Here is an 18,887-nt window from a genome sequence, read left to right on the forward strand (position 1 = left end):
GTGCGCCACCATGACTGGCTAAATTTTTTAATTTTTATTTTTTAGACACGGGGGTCTCACTACATTGCCCAGGCTAGTCTCGAACTCCTGGACTCAAGTGATACTCCCACCTCAGCCTCCCAAAGTGCTGGGATTATAGACTTGAGCCACGGCGCCAGCTCCCACTCCACTTTTTAAAAAATCTCACTTTGGTGGGCTTGGGGAGGAAAGGGGAGCTGGCGGGGCAAGCGGCGCGCACGGCTGAAGCTCACAGCACAGGGCGCTGCAGACGCAGCAGGGTCAGCCCGGGCCCCGGGACAGACGCTGCCAGAGACGTTCAGAGAAAGGACCCGCGAGGGTTCCGTGAGGAGGGTACCTGGGCCCTGAGGGGAGAGTAACTGAATTTCATCTTGCAGATCCATTTGTACTGTTTTAAAAATTAGTTTTTTTGTCTAGGTGCCTAAGTTGCTTTTTCAACAAACCACCCACGTGCTGTCCTCACACCCGGTTACTCTGGACAGTGGACAGTGGACGAGAGCCGGCGCCCATGCTGGCCCCGGGCGGAGGCCTGAGGGTCGGGAGGGGACTCAGCGTCCCCTGCAGGGAGGGGGTTACGGGGAATCGTGTTTTCTTCATAGTTTTCTGTTTAAGTTTTAAAAACCCAACAGAGGAGAAAACAAAACCATTTGCGGAGTACGGTGTGTCTAAAAGGTCCTGACGGCCAGCAGAGGAAGCTGCCGTGTCTCTCATCTGAGCGGAGGCTCTGCGGCCCCCGGGACAGCGAGGCCCCGACACAGCCCCGGTCTTCTAGGAGGCTGTAGCTTTTCTAGAAACAGGAATGGGTCAAAATTTTAACATGTACTAGACCTATGTTTTTTGAAAAATTCTGCTTACTGATCTATTTTATTCACAGATTATTAATTAACTTTATGTATGACAAAGAAGATTCCTTGGCCGTGCTAAGCTGATCTCGTAACACGCAGCCAACTGTAGTCAGTTAGTGGTTTAGTGTTGAGGGTTAACAGCTGTCGGACCCTGCCGGGATTCTCAGAATCACTTTGTACTTTAAACAATTACACAGAGCATCATTTTCCTGCTTTTAGAATTGTTTGTTTCTGCCTTTAAATTTAGCACGTCTTTCTGCCTTCTGGACTACTTCGTCTCTCTTCCAGACTCCTGATTTAAATACCGCACGTCCTTCCTTGCTGTTAAGCAATTTGCCGAAGCCTGCGGGCCCCTGGGATGCCCCGGTGGAGCCTTCTGCACTTGGACATGCCAGTTCTCACCGACGTCTCCTTTCGGTGAGCAAAGGTGGCATCTCTACACCCGCGCACCCAGTGGCCCGGCGGAGACTGTCCCGCGAGAGCCGCACCTACCTTTCCCGCACTCGGCGCACAGGTACTCGCGGATGTTGTCGTGCACGCGCATGTGCTCCTTGAGCATGTCCTTCCGGGCAAAGGACTTCCCGCACTGCTCACAGGCGTGGCTCTTCACACCTAAAACACATGTCAGAACCTGAGCCCCGAAATCCCTACCTGTGGGGTCCACACGAAGGCAGCGCCTGGGAGAGGACTCGACCGCAGCAGGAGGTGCAGTGACAAGGTGGGTCACCTCTTCGGGACCCTCTGGGGGGCTTGGGCATGAGAAGGTCTCTGAGGCCCTGGAAGGGGTAATAGAGGAGGGGGTGCTCCGAGTAGTAGGGCAGGGGGGACAGAAGCAGCTGGAGAAAGAGCAGAAGGCATGGGGGGCGCTACGCATGGAGACCCCCCTCCACCGCCCGCACCAGCCCCACGCGCCCGCAGCTACCTGTGTGGATGAGTTTGTGGCGCTCCAGGTTCCCGATGCTGTTGAAGATCCGCCCGCAGATTTCGCAGGGGTGGATGTACCTGAAACCAGAGACCCCCCTCAGAGTGGTGCACGGCCGTGGGGGCGTCAGCATCAAGGGTGCCTTCCCAAGCAAGCACCCTACTGGCAACGGTGAGGCAAACGGTGCTACGTGGATGACACAAGAAGCAAACATTTCAGCCTCTGTTAGGGGCTGAACTGTGACCCCACCGCCCAGCGATCTGACGACGTCCCAACCCACAGCTCTGCAGAGCCGGGCTGCGTCTGGAGACGGGTCTTTGCAGAGGTAATTAAACTGAAACGCGGTCTCAGGGCTGGGCCCTAGTCCATCCCAAGAGGAGACTGGGACACAGACACACACAGGGAGAAGTTGCCGTCTGCAAGCCCAGGGCAGAGGCCTCAGAGGAACCCGCTGGCACCCGGACCCTGGACTTCCGGCCTCCAGGGCTGAGCGAAGATAAATGCCTGTGGTTTAAGCCGCCCCGTCTGTGCTACGTCAGGGCGGCCCCGGGAGTCTAATCGGCTTGCAGCCGGGACGGTTCACTCGCTCGCGCGCCCTCGGCGCTCATTATGGGCTGCGTGCCAGATGTGGCCCGGCATTCATACACCCAATTACCGTGGGGAGAGAGGGTTCCTGGTCGTCTGTGGGGAGGCCCAGAACCCTGCTGTTTCCCTGTCACGTGACCTGTGTGTGCTGTGAGTCCAGCCATGGGGACACCAGAAAGCTCAGATCGACAGTGCCCAAGCCTCCCCGCAGCCCGGCCCGGCCCCAGGGCACAGAACTTGCTCGGGGCTTTGGACGGCTCTGGGTCCTCGCAGGGAACCGTGTGCCCTCCCTTCCGGCATGACGCCCCGGGGGGCTCACTTCTGCACGTTGGGGTCCGGCAGGTTCTCGCGGTGGATGACCATGTGGGCGTGGTAGGTGGCCTTCAGCGCGAAGCGCCGGTTGCAGATGCTGCAGTCGTGGCCCTTCTCCTTGTGCACGTCCATGATGTGCTTCAGGTAGTCCTTCCCCCGGCCGAAGGTGAGCTGCGGGCGCGACACGGACAATCGGTCCCTGGTCTCTTAGCTAACTAGGGTGTCACACACCAGGCTCGTCACTCTGGCCGGAGAAAGGGACTCCTGGGGCCTTGACGGGGAGCCGAGGTTTCCCCCAAGTGGTGGAGCCCCACGCAGGAGATGGGTCTCCTTGGAAACAAAGCACCTCCCTTTCAGCAAGCCCCTTCCCTGCACGGGGGTCCTCGTGAGGGGCCTCCGGTCTGGGGGGGGTGGGTGGGAGAGGAGCCCCGGCCTGCAGCCCGCACAGCCGACCTTCCTGGGGACTGACCCGCCCCGGCCCCACACTGCACGTGTGGACACGCACCAGGCCAAGGGGCAGGTTCCTGGGGTGGGGGGGCTGTGAGACCACATGGACCACCCCTCCGCCCTGAGGTGACACGGGGTGGCCTTCCCAGGCACGTCTGAGCGCCCGGCCTGCGCTCGGCTCCCCAGGCCCTGTGCAGGGGTGGCCGCTCCCAGTCTGCACGGCGGTGCCGCCCTGCAGTTGCAAGCATCCTTCCCAGACGACCCCTGCGTCTGAGGGCGGGACGGTCACACACCTGACACCTTTTGCAGCTGTACTTGTGAGGCTCCGAGTCTGCGCTCTCGTCAGAGTTGTCGTCGTTCTCCTCCGAGGAGATCCCAATCTTGCCGATGAACTCCTCCCTCTGGTGGTCGTCCATCAGCGCGATGTCCTGGAAGACAGCCGCGATTCCCGATTTCTAAGGTGTGGCGGAAGCCTCGTTATTTATAGCACAGGGGCAATTAATAATTCACCTCGCTGGAGAAGAAAACGCCTCTCTTGATGCACAGGACGCCCTAACGAGCTTGTCCCTCGTGGGACAGGTGTGGGCCGGCCCCCCACCAGCTGGTCCTGGGCCACCCCACTCCGGAACCACCCACTCTCTGCACTTCCGTCTGCTTCTCTCACGCCCAGCAAGATCCCAGCCCGGGCGGTGCCCTGGCCCTGCGGGGAAGTCGCTCGAGCTGGCCGGCGCTGACTCGCAGGTCTGGACGCTGCGCTTTACCCGGGCCCACAGCGCCACTGTCCCTTCCTCAGCTTCTCCTGCCCTTCGTCACACCCTAGTCCTCGCTGCTCCCTCAAGCACCCACTCAACTCCTTGCTTTCCTCCAGGGCGGGGGGAAAGAGAGTGACGCCGCCCCAATTCTTGTTCCTCCCCGTGGGGGCACCCGGTGTGGAGGACTTTACTCCCGGCCCTGCAGCAGGGCCGCACACGGCGCAGTGATCGTCATCAGAGCTCGCGCTGAACAGACCGGATGGGGCCAGACTGCACCTGTTTCAGACACTGCTGCGCTCTGAATGTGTGTGTCCCCAGGTGACGGTGTTAAGAGGGGAGGCCTCTGGGAGGTGACCAGGCCTCACGAGAGCCCTCGCGAAGTGAATGGATCAGTGCCTTCATAGAAGGGACCCCAGGGAGACCCCTCGCCCTTTCCCTGCTGTGATGACCTGGCAGGAAGGCGAAGCAGCCTTCCCCGGACACGGATCTGCCGGTGCCTTGACCTTGGACCTCCGGCCTCCGGAACGGTGAGAAGCAAACGCCTGCTGCTTACAAGCCCCCCGTCCCTGGGACTGTTATAGCAGCCCGAGCTAAGACAGATGCTGGCCCAGGGCCTCTGTGCCGAGGGCAAAGGTGGCGTGCGATCGACACCTTGAAGTGGACGTGGATGTGGTCCCTGAGCACGTCCACGCGGAAGAACTTGCGGCCGCAGATCTCGCAGGTGTACTTCTTGTCGCCATGGGTCAGCAGGTGCTTGTTCATGTTGCTCCTGCAGGAGAATACCTGCGGGCGGAAGAGCGGCGCGGTGAGGGGTTTATGGCGTTTCGGGACACGAAGGAGGCTGTCACCATCGGGTTCGGGGAAGGAAGAGTACACAGGAGTCAGCTGCCTCCTTTGTCAGGGAAGCCTAAACTGAAGATGAGAAATGGCTGGAAAGAGACAAGACTTCAGCTACCAAAACATACATGCTATTCGCTACCTGCCTCGACCCTTGATGAGAATGCACAGAACGAAACACCTGAACGCCAGGCACAGAGCTGGGCGGTTCCACACGCACGATCTCCCAGCAGCGTGGGAGGTGTGTGGGACGGGCTCTCCCCGAGGGCCAGGGACAGTCGACGTGGGGCACGGGCTTCGTCCGCCTCTGCCCCGTGCACAACCAGGCCCGGCCATCTCGGCCCATGCACACCCCCCATTCCACCTGCTCCGCCCCACCCCGGCCTCGCCTGCCCCCAAACCCGCAGCCTGGGGTTGGGGCCCAATGTGGGCCCTCAGGCCACACTGCCCTGCTGACCCGTCTGCTTTGGCCTGCTTTGTGGTTTGAAAAAAATCAGGAAATTTCATACAAAAACACGTATTTCCGTTTTCTCTTGAAAAGGTCAGAAGATCTGGCAATGCTGCCACGTGCCAGCAGGCAGGGCAGCTGGGCCAGTCCAGCTGGCCATCCGCGGGGCCCTGCGCTCCCCAGCGCTGAGGCACATGGGCGTGTGACATCTCACCAAAACACCAGCACCAGGCGGCTCCTGTGAACTGTGCTTGGCTGTGACAGATTCACCAGTGTCCCTCCTCTTCCAAAGCCACATGCCAGACCTGCTGGGGCGCAGGGCCCACGTGGGAGCCTCTCTCCAAACCTTTGCTCCACAGCACATGGATTCCAGGAGGGACACGCGCTCTAGTCCTCCTAGGACTCAGCTGACATCTTACAAACACGTCAACCACGAGGGCTGGGAGACAGCACTTCCAGTGACCATCAAGGAACTCATTTGCAGAGAATGAGACCATTTTTACACGGCAGCCTGGCGTGGCAGTGACAGTGACGTGAGGGAAAGCGTGGTCTGAGCACCATGTGCGTCAGCACCACGGACATGGCCCGCGGGGTCTCCTGGGACGGCGGTGTGGCGCTGGCTGTTCAGGATCCAGCATCTCCGCCAAGCAAGCGGTGTCTGAATCCTGAGCCAACACTAGGCCGGCCCCAGAGGCCCTGGGACGGACGTGTCACACAGGCAACGTCACGCCTCGCTCACTTGGCATCTGCTACGCCTGCCGTGGGAGCTCCGTAACCACGGGACCGGCCACGCTCCAACGCAGGAAGCGCTCCCCGGTCTCAGAGCGGGGAGACCAGAGCTGACAGGCAAAACAGCCACCCGGACCTCCCACCTCCTCATGCACTGTGCCTGCACCCTCCCAAAGGACATCTCAAAGGTGCCACGTAGGACAGCACGAGCCGTGGCGTGGCTCAGGTGAACAATTACGGCAAAAGGGGGAAAAGGCTGTCAAGGAAAAATACACCTTTCTCAGCTCATTCGCTGGACACCCATTTCAGGTGCCGAGGAGATCAGAACGACTAATGTGCAAAGGGTGGACGCTTCAGTGTCCTGAGCACCCGTCGTTACCCAAAAAATCTTCCCCCAACACTCTATGGGCACAGCTCTGCGTCTTAACGTAAGAAAACAACGTGCGTTCCTTTCTGTCCCAGTCTCCTGCACCAACGGTGAGTTACCTTGCCACACACCGGACATCCGGAAGGTTCCTTCTTGTAGCGGACCAGGTTCTCCCCACCGGCCTCCAAGTCCTCTCTCTTCACCCGCCGCACTCCTGAAATCCCCAAGCCCGCAGGCAAAAGCGTGAGCACGCGGAACACGGAGGGTCAATCGGATGCTTGTTCAGCCAGGGTCCTTCCCAGCCGGACGGGAGGACAGCGCTGCCCAGGTGGAGGGACAGTGACCGTGTGAGCGATGTCACCTGTACACTGCTGCTCCCAAAGGGGCTCCCAGGAGGGAGGGGACTTTGTGACGGTTATTGCATCCGGAACACTTGGAAAGAGGAGGGCATGGAGTGTTTTAAATCCCACAGAGCGGGAGCTGCAGCGAGCCCCCGTGGAGAGGTGTTCTCACTCCACCCAAGGGCTCCAGGCCACGTTACGGTCCTTCCAGACGGCTGGAAGTAGGCAGATGTTTTTGTTTAAAAGACACGAATACTCATCCCTTATAAATTAAATCAGTCAAATCAGGATCAGGGCAAAAAGTCAGCTGGTAAAATCTTTATGGTTTTAAGGCATATTGTTCAAAACTGGGGTCAAAACAGATTTTAGGAGTTCGTGTGAAACAGGTAACCTGAACGAGAGGGAAACGCACCTCTGGGGCTCTCCCCGCACTGCTGACCGATTTGAGGACGCTCCCGCCGCGCTGGGCACCCACGCGGAGCCACAGACTTGCCGTCCACCTGGCAAGCTGGACGCGGGCCACGCGGGCCCTTCCCCAAAGGCTCCGGTGGCACCAGCGGGACAGACAGCGGGCGTCTAGGGAGGGCCTAGACTAAGCTCCAGCGTGAAGGGAAAACCGTGAAACAGTCACAGCTGAGTTCATTCCCACGGACGGCTTGAGTTATGTGGACGCAGCGTCACAGCGGACAGCCGACCCCGTGCAACCACAGCAACGGCATTTAGGAGCACGTGCTCTGCTCTGCGCCAGCGCTGTTCGAGGGGCTTCCTGAGCAGGGTCTGGTTCAACCCTCACCCCAACCCCAGGGGGTCGGGCATGATTCCTGTCTCCCCTGTACAGGTGGGGAAACTGAGGCACGGTGGCTTGCTGAAGGCTGCCTGGTCACTACGTGGAGACCTGAGTGTGCCACTCAAGGAATCACAAAGAAACAAGTTGTGCGTCTTTATGAACCAACATGAAGAAGAGTCAGGTAAACTAAGTAACGTGCAAAAAATGATGTAGGATGCAGTCTTGCTATTTATTTTCTATTTATTTTGAGACAGGGTCTCACTCTGTTGCCCTGGCTGGAGTGCAGTGGCATGATCATGGCTCACTGCAGCCTAACTCCTGGGCTCAAGTGACCCTCCTGCCTCAGCCCCCTGAGTAACCGGGACCACAGGTGCAAGACAGCACATCCAGCTAATTTTTTCTTAATTTTTGTAGAAATGGGGTCTCACTATGTTGCCCAGGCTGGTCTTGAACTACTGGTCTTAAGCAATCCTCCTGCCTCAGCATCCCAAAGTGCTGGGATTGCAGGTATGAGCCCCTGCGTCTGGCCCAGTCTTGTTTTTTTAAAACAGGCACAATAATACCAGTGTGTACATATTTGTATGGAGACAGCTCTACTTTACATGTGACTTTGTTAGCTCACGTTTTCTCTTCAACAAGCATAAAGCTTCATTTGTAATTCTCTGTTAACATGATTTTTTCTGAATTTTTATAAGAAGGAGTTTTGGTCGGTGATTTACGAAGGGCTGGTCAGCAAAAGGGCAGCTGCTCTTTCAGCTGCTTTCCCCACCGTCACACTGAAACGTTTTCACAGGACCTGTGTCTTTGAAAAACACTTTTCAGGAGCACAATGCTCAATCCTAGAACAGCCTGGCTTTCTTAACTCCTTCCCGCTGCAGCACATTCGGGCGTCCCCAGCCCTCTCCGCCTGCACACAGTGCTACTGACACCGTGTCCTGGGCTCTCTGCGACCGGGGCAGGTTCCCAGGGAGTATTATGTGCTCGATGGGGGCCGCTTTCAGGCAGCAGAGCGGAGGGGCCAAATGCTTCCCAGGGGTTGCGCCAGTGCCCCGGCCAGCCCGCCCTCCTCCCCAGGGCAGGCGCGCTCACCTTCCAGGTGCCTCCGCTGGTGGTCCAGCATGACGTCCTTGCGGTAGAACATCTTGTTGCAGACTTCACAAGCAAACTTCTTGTCCCCGTGCTTCTTCTTGTGCTTGGAGAGGTTACTGTTGGTGGAGAAGAATCTGAAACACATCTCACATTGGAACGTCTTGTCATCTGTCCAGAGAGCAAACAAACACAGCGATTTTGAGGTGAATGACATGTAACGCAGGCGGGCGCGTGTGGCCTCCGCAGTGGCGATGAAGCACGGGGTAGGGCGAGGGTGCGTGAGGGCGGCGTGGCCAGGAATGGACATCACTGCAAGTCACGTGCCACCTGCCCCGAGCGCGTGACGCAGCAGGGAATCCACGTGCTCCGGTGGCTTCTTCTCTACTCGAAAAGCAAGCACCGTGCTCACCTTTCGTCACCGAGCACTGGCCGCCCTCCAGGGCCCCTCACCCTCCATCGAGACCCCGGCTGCAGTCCCGCCCCTCCTCCCCAACACCTGCCTTTCGCCGGCCCCTCCCCACGGTGCACCAGCGTGCCCAAATTTCCCACACCTTTCAACCTGAGCGCCTCGTTCCTAGGTCCCCCTTTAGTAGATGCACACTGGACACACACCAAACACACGCACTCATACTACACACGCACACACACCACACACAAATGTGCACACTCCACAGAGCCTCCAGAAACAGCCATCCTGTGCCGCAGGCCTCGGCTCTAGCCCCTCCTCAAAGACAGCCAGTCACCCTCTGTTTCTGCCCCACGCAGGACCCAACCGCACCCCACCATAGCATCAACCCCAGGTCGCCTCAGCCCGGCCCCCTCATCCCCTGGAACCCCTCTCCTCCTTCCCGCCAGCCCCACCTGCCCAGCAGAGCTGCTCTCTCTCCTGTGCCTCGGACACGGGTGCCACCGCACTGCCCGCAGTGGCACAGGTGCCGTCTCCCTCTCCAGAGCGAGGCCACCGGCACAGACTGTGCCATGGTCAGTGCTGGGCCCCTGGGCTCTAGCCCATCGACCGGCTCCCACACCCAGGAAACGTTTGCCAAATACACAAATCTCTGACACCGCATGGAAAGGTGCCATTTCCACAATGACTCCAACCAGCGTGCCCCTCTTTGCTGCACAACGGAGTCACTGGGAATCTGAGGGTCCACTGCCCAGGCCTTCCCAGCCCCAGCACTGTGGACATGTCGGGCCGGACGCTTCTCTCTGGAGGGGCCGCCCTGGGCACGGGGGTGTCCAGCAGCGTCCCTGGCCTCCGCCCACTAGACGCCAGAAGCGTCCCCTGCCCCGAGCCAGCTGCCACAACCAGATGTCCCCAGACACTGCCAATGTCCCCTGGGGGCAGAATCCTCCCTGCTCCAGGTTGAGAGCCACTGGGCAGGACTAATGAACTCGATTCTGGGGCAGGACGCGGGCCTCAGTAGGTCTTTGCCTTCACTCGGGAGATTCCAGCACGCAGCCCGGGGGGTCAGGGAATCAGACACCCTCAACACGAAGAAAGTCAGACGCCTAATCTCTTCCCACGTGGGCAGCAGAGACACAGGCAGGGTCATCTGCTTGGTCGCTCGGCCACCTCCAGCACCTGGGACCAAGACAGCAGGCGGCAGTGGGGAGGCCACCTCTGCTCACTGGGCGCTACACCCAGGACAGGACAGGACAGGGCAGGGCGGGGTGGCGCCTGCACACAGCTCCGACCACAGCAGGGCAGGAGGCCGGGCAGAGCAGACCTGGCCCTGCTCCCACCCCGGGGCGCAACCTTGACTCAGAGCCTTCCTCACCTGGCCCCGAGAAGGAGCTTGTGAAAGACGCTAACCTGCCCCTGGTCGGAAGCATTACCGGCACAGTCCACCACCCTCGCCATTTCCTCTGGCCTAGCATTCGAAGGCTCTGGCCCTCTCTGCACAATCCCACTGTACGCATCACGCGTGCGCTCCGCGTGTGCTAGGCACACTTGCGATGCGGACACCCCACGGTTACTTCAATGCCAACATGATCTGCCACCCAGGTCAACCACAACTTACTTCATCCTTTTCGATACTGCAGATCACTTAGCGATGCGATCTTTTTCCTTCTGCTACATTGGCATGAATGCTTAGGAATGGGACCTCCGGAGTGAAGGGCCCGGTGAAGGGCGATGCCTTACAGCACTGTCCCATCATCACCAAAGACACTCTCAACCTGGGCCTCCCAATCGGCACGGGGGAGCCTCCCTCCCAGACAGGTACTGAACAGCACAGGTGAGCCTCCCTCCTGGCCAGGCGCTAATAGCACAGGTGAGCCTCCCACCTGGACAGGTACTAACAGCACAGGTGAGCCTTCCTCCTGGACAGGTACTAACAGCACAGGTGAGCCTCCCTCCTGGATAGGCACTAACAGCACAGGTGAGCCTCCCTCCTGGACAGGCGCTAATAGCACAGGTGAGCCTCCCACCCGGACAGGTACTAACGGCACAGGTGAGCCTCCCTCCTGGACAGGTACTGAACAGCACAGGTGAGCCTCCCTCCTGGACAGGCACTAACAGCACAGGTGAGCCTCCCTCCTGGATAGGCACTAACAGCACAGGTGAGCCTCTCTCCTGGCCAGGTGCTAATAGTGCTAATAGCCTTCCACCGGGACAGGTACTGAACAGCACAGGTGGGCCTCCCTCCTGGCTAGGCGCTAAAAGCACAGGTGAGCCTCCCACCTGGACAGGTACTGAACAGCACAGGTGGGCCTCCCTCCTGGCCAGGTGCTAATAGCACAGGTGAGCCTCCCACCTGGACAGGTACTGAACAGCACAGGTGGGCCTCCCTCCTGGCCAGGCGCTAAAAGCACAGGTGAGCCTCCCACCTGGACAGGTACTGAACAGCACAGGTGGGCCTCCCTCCTGGCCAGGCGGGCCCACTGCTCCGAGGGCTTGGCAGCCGTAGAAGGCGGCGCTGCTGCTCTTGGGCTTCAGTTTTCTCCCTCACAAGCCCTCTTGGCTCATGGACAGAGAACCCACTTCACACTGCTCCCTGTGGCTCGGAGGTGGCCTCTGCCCGGTGGAAGCAGAGCTGTCCTGGACTCTGTCGGCTGAGGGTGGCTCCTCCTGCCGTGGCTATTCTCATGTCACCAGCTCAGGAATCTAGGCAGGCGCAGGGTCCCAGCAACAACCCTTCTCCCATCAATGATCCTGCTACTGCCGAGGTCTGTGTTTATGTTTTAACAAGCGGAGCAAGCGAGAACAAACGCATATTGGGATCTGAGGCCGGGCCTGGGGCACACGTCACCTGGAGACAGCAGAGTGGGTTTCTGGGGGAGCCAAGCCGCAGCGGAGGGTGACCGTGACGGTCCGTGTCCTGCCCGAGGGCCTAGTGTGAGCCACGGCTACTCCCCAGAGCAGCACTCGTGGTCGCCCACCGAGCAGAACACTCAAACACGTTACATCAGCACCTTGCCATGCCACGGGGACAAAAACAAGGCAGGTCCTGCGGAGGGAGCCTGAGAAAAACCCACCAGACTACGAATTTTAAAGCTTTTCTCCACATTACAATTTCTGGGTTTAATGGTCTACGGAGGATACACATTCTAACTTCAGTACCATAAAAAAGGACCACCACAGGCAGGCGACACGGCAAATGCCTCCGTTTCAAGGCTTGGCCTTCATTTCAACCCAAACTTCTAACCTTTGAAATTAGAGCCTCTTAGAAGAGAAAGTGTGGCACAATTCACCACCACTTTGGTGGCTCTACAGAAGTAAAAAAGACAGGCCAGCAGAGGGGCGCAGGCCTGTAATCCTAGCACTTTGTAGGCCACGGCGGGGGCTCTGGACCGGCCTCAGCAACACAGCAAGACCCCGTCTCTACGAAAAGAAAATACAAACATGAGCTGGGCATGGTAGTGCGTGCCTGTAGTCCCAGGGAGGCTGAAGCAGGAGGATTGCTTGAGGCTACAGTGAGCTATGATGACGTCACTGCACTCTACCCGGGTGACAGAGCCAGACCCTGTCTCTAAAAAAAATATAAATGAAGATGAACATCTGGCTTAACAGAACTTCTAGCTGACGCGTAGCAGCTGCTGCTCTGGCCGCTTCTATTACTGTTTCATTTGTGTCCAGAGAAATAGTTAAAAACAACAAGAGCCAATTACTGTCCCTCAGCCGCAAGTCTGCCTCCCAAGCACCCCAGACACTGGCGACACCCTCAGGAATCCGCTGCCCTCACCTGCTGCTCTCCCGCACAACCTCAGGGACCACCGGGGAGGATAACAGATTAAGGTTCCTCTGTGCGGCTGAGGCTGCATCGAATGCGAACAGTCGGGTGCCTGTCCCCAGATTTCCTGCAAACACTTGGGAGGGGAGGGCTTAGAATGCAGGTGGTGCGGAGCACTGGAAGCTCATCCAGAAGCTTCCGGAAGCCACGCCATGCCTTGGACATGGAGCCTTCGGAGCAGCTAAAGCTCAGGTGGAACGTGACTGGTGCCTGCCACCTGGGCAGCCCTGCCCGGGGGAGGAAGGCACCATGGACGCTTCCAAACAGCAGCCCTCAGAGCCAAACCGACCAGGCAGAGGGCCCCAGCAGGTGCCGGGGAGCAGCCCCTCACACAGCCTCGGGGCAGTGAGAGTCCAGGGACGCTGGTCCATGGTTCTCCAGAGGCACTTCAACAAGATCCAGCACAGAGAGGCAAGTGCCGGACACGGAGCGGGTCGGCAAGATCGGGTGGGTGTCGAAGGCTGGCCTGCAGGTCCCTAGGCTGGCTGCCGCTGGCCACCCCCACGCCCCGGCTCTGCTCCGAGTCCTAGAGAGAGGGAGGACACCAAGGCAACTGCGACTCTTCCCTCCGCCCTCTCTGGGACTGCCAACCGCGTGGGCCCCGCTGGGCGCTAGAAGGGAGGCGTGGTCCCCAGCCCCCAGAGGGTAGCACGTCGCCACCACAGGCCACACGGAGAACTGCAGCCGGGCATCATAGGACGCTCCCGCCGGGCTGTGGCCTCCATGCCGTGCATGCGTATTTCTAACTGGGCCTGAGAGATGTGGCCTGAGACGCCCCCCGGGCCCAGCGGTTCGGCCTGAGAGATGTGGCCTGAGATGCCCCCCCGGGCCCAGCGGTCCCTCCGCCGAGGCCAGTCCAGGCACGGCCAGCTTCCAGACTCACACGACACCTCACTTCTGGAGACCAGGGCACAGATGCAAGCTCAGAACAAAACAGCATGGGAGGAAGAGACGACGCCCGCCCTGGGGACGCAGGACAGACGGACGAAGGAGAGCTCACGGTCAAGGCAGAGCCTCGCTCCTCAGGCCACTGTCCCACCTTTCATTCCTGGCGCGGTGCCAGAACACACCGTGCACTGCTGCGCCCCGTTCCCAGCAAGCACGGACCCCGCGCTTCACAACGTCCCAAACGCGGCCGCAGACGGCTTTGGGTGACTAATGTAGGGAGTAAACTCGTCCCTCTGACACGGAAAACTTCTAGCTATGTCTTTAGATTGGTAACAACTGCGTTGCAGCAAAAGGAACAGAAGGCAGTGTCGGAAGTGAGGTTGTTTACTCATTTGAACGATCTTCACTTCTGCCCACAGGTCCACGGCCCGTCACGTGGGACAATAGGGAGGCCAGACCCATGTCGCCTCACCTGTCCTGCAGTTGTGAAACTCCAGCGCGCTCTCAATGCGGAAGGTCTTCTCGCACGTGCCACAGCGGTGTCTGTACTCGCTGTCAACCTGGTCAAAGGGACATGCCGTTAGTGAGAGCCCCCGAGGCAGAGTCCACAGAGACTGGCCCCCTCAGGTGCCACCCGAGCGACCCTACGGGAGTGTCTGTCGCAGCTCTTTCCTCTGCTCTCTCCTGCTCTATTTGGGACCACGAAGAACGTGCACGCCGCCCCACTGCCCTGGGGCGTCCCCTTCTCAGGTAACCGCGCTCCAGACCTGCCCACCCTCCCAACTCCCCGTCAACGCCTCTTCTCCTACGCAGCGGAGGCAACCCCGGGTCGCGACACCCACCTCGTTCCTGCTGTGCTTGTAAGAAACATGCTGCTTCAGACTCTCCTTGCGGCTGAACAGCTTTGCGCATTCCTCACACTTGAACAGCTTGTCACCTGCAGAACCGACAGAAAGCGGCTTCACCACTTGGAGCGCGCACTGAGAAAGCACGCGCCATCTCTGAAACGCGAAGTTCTCTGCCAAGGTCTGCGGAGCCCTCCCGCTCCCCGTGTCGGAAGGGACAGCCCGCCGGAGAGGCCAGCGCGGCTGCCGCCCCTCACCAGCGCGGCTGGCCGATGAGGACCCGGTGGCGGGGGACACCCGCCCCCTCCCGCCACGTCCTCACCGTGCGAGCGCACGTGCCGGCTCAGGTTGCTGCTGTTCTGGAAGACCTTGCTGCAGATGCTGCACTGGTAAACCCGCTTGTGCTCCCCGAGCTGCTTGATGAGCTTCCGCCGGATGCCGTGCCTGCCCGACAGGATCAAGCTGCGCTTGAGGGAGATGGTGCTGTTCTGGTGATGGGCGAACCTGCCCGGGGAGGAGCAAATTGGTAAAGACGGGCAGGAAACTGGGTCGCTGGGGAAGAGCGTTCAGGTTACAATCCTCTTGGAAACAGCCTCCTTCCAAAACTGCCCAGCTAAAGCCACGCCTCTGTGCGAGGAAGGCGGGAACTGCTGTGGGGGCCCCAGCCTCCAGGGCATCTTCTGGGGGGGCGACACCTTGAAGACTGGACAGCATCAGTCAGTCTGTTCTGCACAGCCACACACCGTGGTTTGTGGCCATGGGAAAGCTTGGAGGTGACTCTGTCTCAACTAGAACAACATCTGTGTTCTGTTTTTCTCACTTGCTCTTGACTCTCTGTTTTATATTTTATCTGAATCTGATTTTTTAAAAATTTCTTCCCCCTGTTGGATGTGTTTTGATGGGGAGCCTCCCGGATCCTCTGGGCAAAGAGACAGTATGAACAGGCAGAGAGGTCCCGGCATTTCTCATGCCACTTTGGCCTCAGCTCCGGTACTTGCCGGCGCACCAGGCACGCTCTGCAACTCTGGGGATGCTCCGAAAAGGGCCAAAGATAAAAAAGGACCACCAGCACACTCAACTTCGGGGCGAAAATTTACCTAAGAATAATAACTAAAACACAAATATCTTCCTTGTTCAAAAAAAAAGAAAAAGAAAGAGAAACACAGAGCGAGGTGTTAAATGTACTGAAATTGAATAAAAAGCTGTTATCGCAGCAGCATTCTTCACAGTCGTCCAAGGTAGGAGCAGCCCAAGCGTCCCCCAGTGACGTGGATGAACCTGCAGGACGTTGCGGTCAGTGAAACAGGCCAGTCACAACAGGACAAACACCGTGTGGTCCCACTCCTGCGGGGTTCCCAGAGTGGTCACATTCGCAGAGACTGGCGGCAGAGTAGGGGGCGCCAGGGGCTGGGGAGGGACGGGGAGTCAGCGTTTCATGGGGACAGGGTTTCGGTTTGGGAAGATGAGAAAGTTCTGGAGACGGACATTGTGTTGATGGCTGCACAACAGTGTGCGTGCACTTAATGCCGCTGAACTGTGCACTTAAACGTAGTTAAAATGGTAAATTTTATGTCACATATATTTTATCACAATAAATAAAATTTTCTGACAGCTGTGCTAACAGTGGATGCACCGTCACGCTCCTGAGCTCCAGAACATTCCTGCTGCCTCCCAAGCACGTCTCCGTCCCTCTCATCGGGAGGCGCCTCCCCTCCGGAACGCACCAGCTGCCCCAGCACCGTCCGCCCACGGGACGGCCCGAGCGCCAGCAGGACTCACTTTGGCACGGGGCTGGCGTCGCCGGCGCTGCTGGCCAGCTTCCCCAGGACCAGCTCCATTATCCGCTCGTCCGGCGTCGCGCTCGCAGGTTCGTCCGGGGGGACCTCGGTAATGATCTCTGCCACTTGTTCTGTGCGAAGGGACAGGACAAGCCACGTCACCAGCAGAGAAGGCGACAGACACAGCCAAACCACAGACACGCTGCCGTGGGGGCTGTAGCCGGGCCACAGCAGCACAAGACCGTTACGGTTTACACGGGAAAGGAAACCTGGCGGTATTCTGGGATCCACATATTTCCTAGTATACAGGGAAGAAAAATGCGTTTCTCATCCCAAACTGAAGTTATAACTTGTGATTCTTTTTTAAAACCACATCACAACATTCCCCCAATTCTCTGCACCAACCAGAAATATTCTGCATATAGAGCAGAATCTTCTAACTTGTTAAAAATCAGTTCTGACCGAGATTTAGAAACATTCATTTTTATAATCAGGTACGCTATCTTGAGGACGGCAAGTGACGAACAGTGAAGTAGCCACTTAACAAGCTTTCCGCCCTCCCCAGCGGGGAGGGGATCTGGCTGAAGACCCAGGGCCAGAAGGGGAAGCTGAGACTAGAGAACAAGGATTCCTTCTCACTCTCAACAGAGAAATCCGGGACATCCCATACAGCAAAAAGAAGAACCGTCTGGAGTCAGTAAGGAAGGTGGGGAAGGAGCCTCGCATCTTGTCCTCACGTGCGAGGACCGGGCATCCCGCGCGTCGGGGGCTTGGACGGGGCTGCGTGAGGACCGCAGGGGCTGCACACCCTAGATGGCGGGTCAAACGTCCCTTCCAACTCAACCGAGGACACTGCACGATCAAGGAACGAACTCTAGCCAGGGCCCGGAACAAATGCCCATCCACGGGTCACGAGCGAGCGAGCCCTGGGGCGTCCGCACGTGGACTGGTGACTGCTAGGTGATCAAGAAGGAGCCACTGGTAACACCACATGGACGATCTCGGCCACCGTGTGCTGCACACAGGGAGCCCACACAGAGTTCCGTTCACGAGAAATTCCAGGAAGGGTGAGAGTAATTTGTGCAGAAGACCTCAGGAAAGTGGCTGGGGAGACGGAAATGTTCTCTGCCTGACACACAGGTGAGCCGTTTGTCCACGTGTGGTGTGCAATGTAGTAGGTGCAGCTTGCACTTCAATAGAGCTGACTGAGACAAAGGAGAAGGCACAGCCTCCCCCTTCCCTGTGACCTCTCTACACTGAGTTTTCCCACCTGGCACCAAGGTGACCTGGTCTTAGGCTCCTTCCCCCTGCCCTTCTGGCCCCTGGGCATCAAGAAGGCTGTGCCCCGCAGGAAACTCACCCCAGGACCGTCCCTCACCTGCCGGCTCCTTGTCCTCAACGATGACTAGAGGCTGCTCGGTTTTGGACGCTTTGGGTTTTCTCCCCCTTCGAGGCTTTTTCTTCTGTTCTTTGGTGGCCCCAACGCTCTCATTCCCGGGCACGGCAGGGGGGTCCCCCCGGGGTGCCTCTGGCTCCTTCTCGGGCGACACCTCGCTCGGGTTGCCTGGAGCAAGGCTCTTGGCTTGTTCCAAGTGAGCCAGGAGATGCTCTGCAGGGAGGACACGCGGATGCACGATGGTCAGGAGCCTGATTCCCGCCCACGCCCCGGCCCCACCTCTACTCCCCATTTCTGTTTGTTTTTAACTTTGTTTGTTAATAGTGCAGCCTCTGTATAGGTAAATGAACATTATTTCCACTGTTTTCGAAAGTAAAAACGGTTCCACTGCACAAACATGACTACTATTTTAAAAAAGCAAATCGGGTGATAAAAGCAGGGTAGGTTTCCTGTGGGGACAGTTTTGGGAATGGTAAAAGCAGACACACATGTACGTTTGCAACTAAAAACCTGGGGAGGATATAGCAAAATACTAAAGCATTTCTCTCCAGATGGTGACATTATAGGCAATTTCTATTTTCTTCTTTAAGCTTATTTATATTTTCTAATTTTTCTGCAATGACTATGTGCTACATTTACTTTAAAATGCACCTTCAAAGAGGAATATTAAAAAATATTCAACTCATGGTAAACAAAATTTCCTTTAAAAACGCTGCATGAAAGCAGAAAAGCTTTGCTTTATTTTTAATCAAAGAACGCCTTGGAGACCTCCCAAGAAAAGATAATCGGAAGACACAGAGCAAACGGGCAGGCAGGGCTGGGTACCAAGTCCAGAGATGGACCAGCTCCCTGACGGAAGATGGGCAGGGCCCGCCAAGCCGGATGCGGGGCGCCCGCAAGCAGGAGGGAGACGCAGCCATGAGACAACGTGACCAGGACGCACAGACAGAGGCACCTTCGTGCAAATCTGGGCCTAGGACTGATTCTTCCCGTTGTAAATCGCAACGGACCCAACATGGGCATTAAGGATCAAGTGGCTGTTATTCTTCGTTTGTTCACTATTTACAGACACCGTGCCGGGCGAGTGCTCAAGGAGCCAGGGCTAGTGAGGGAAAGAAAATTAAAAAGCAAACACAGCAAAACGTGACAAGCCATCAGCAGAACCAGCTAACGGTGAGCACATTTGGCCAAAAATAGAAGGAAATGCTGCGGCTCCCCAACTCTCATTGCACTGCTGAGTTTAAAAGAAGGAAAGCAAGATCCCTC

At 57.9% G+C, this 18,887-nt stretch overlaps 1 protein-coding gene across 1 annotated transcript in view; it reads right to left on the reverse strand.

Moving 5' to 3' along the window:
* The window catches only part of LOC105806877 (PR domain zinc finger protein 15), a 49,584-nt gene that overhangs the window by 13,032 nt on the left and 17,665 nt on the right, over positions 1-18,887 (reverse strand). Inside the window, exons 6-17 of the mRNA XM_012640086.1 lie at positions 17,604-17,834; positions 16,227-16,356; positions 14,770-14,951; positions 14,445-14,539; positions 14,075-14,162; positions 8,480-8,647; positions 6,382-6,476; positions 4,533-4,664; positions 3,423-3,557; positions 2,690-2,853; positions 1,786-1,865; positions 1,356-1,475 (exon numbers count right to left, since the gene is read on the reverse strand). Of these exons, the coding sequence (XP_012495540.1) occupies positions 1,356-1,475; positions 1,786-1,865; positions 2,690-2,853; positions 3,423-3,557; positions 4,533-4,664; positions 6,382-6,476; positions 8,480-8,647; positions 14,075-14,162; positions 14,445-14,539; positions 14,770-14,951; positions 16,227-16,356; positions 17,604-17,834 (1,620 nt within the window). The remainder of the gene's footprint in view (positions 1-1,355; positions 1,476-1,785; positions 1,866-2,689; positions 2,854-3,422; positions 3,558-4,532; positions 4,665-6,381; positions 6,477-8,479; positions 8,648-14,074; positions 14,163-14,444; positions 14,540-14,769; positions 14,952-16,226; positions 16,357-17,603; positions 17,835-18,887) is intronic.

The sequence above is a fragment of the Propithecus coquereli genome, unplaced genomic scaffold, assembly GCF_000956105.1.
Source record: "Propithecus coquereli isolate 6110/MARCELLA unplaced genomic scaffold, Pcoq_1.0 Scaffold148, whole genome shotgun sequence".
Taxonomy (NCBI): Eukaryota; Metazoa; Chordata; class Mammalia; order Primates; family Indriidae; genus Propithecus; species Propithecus coquereli.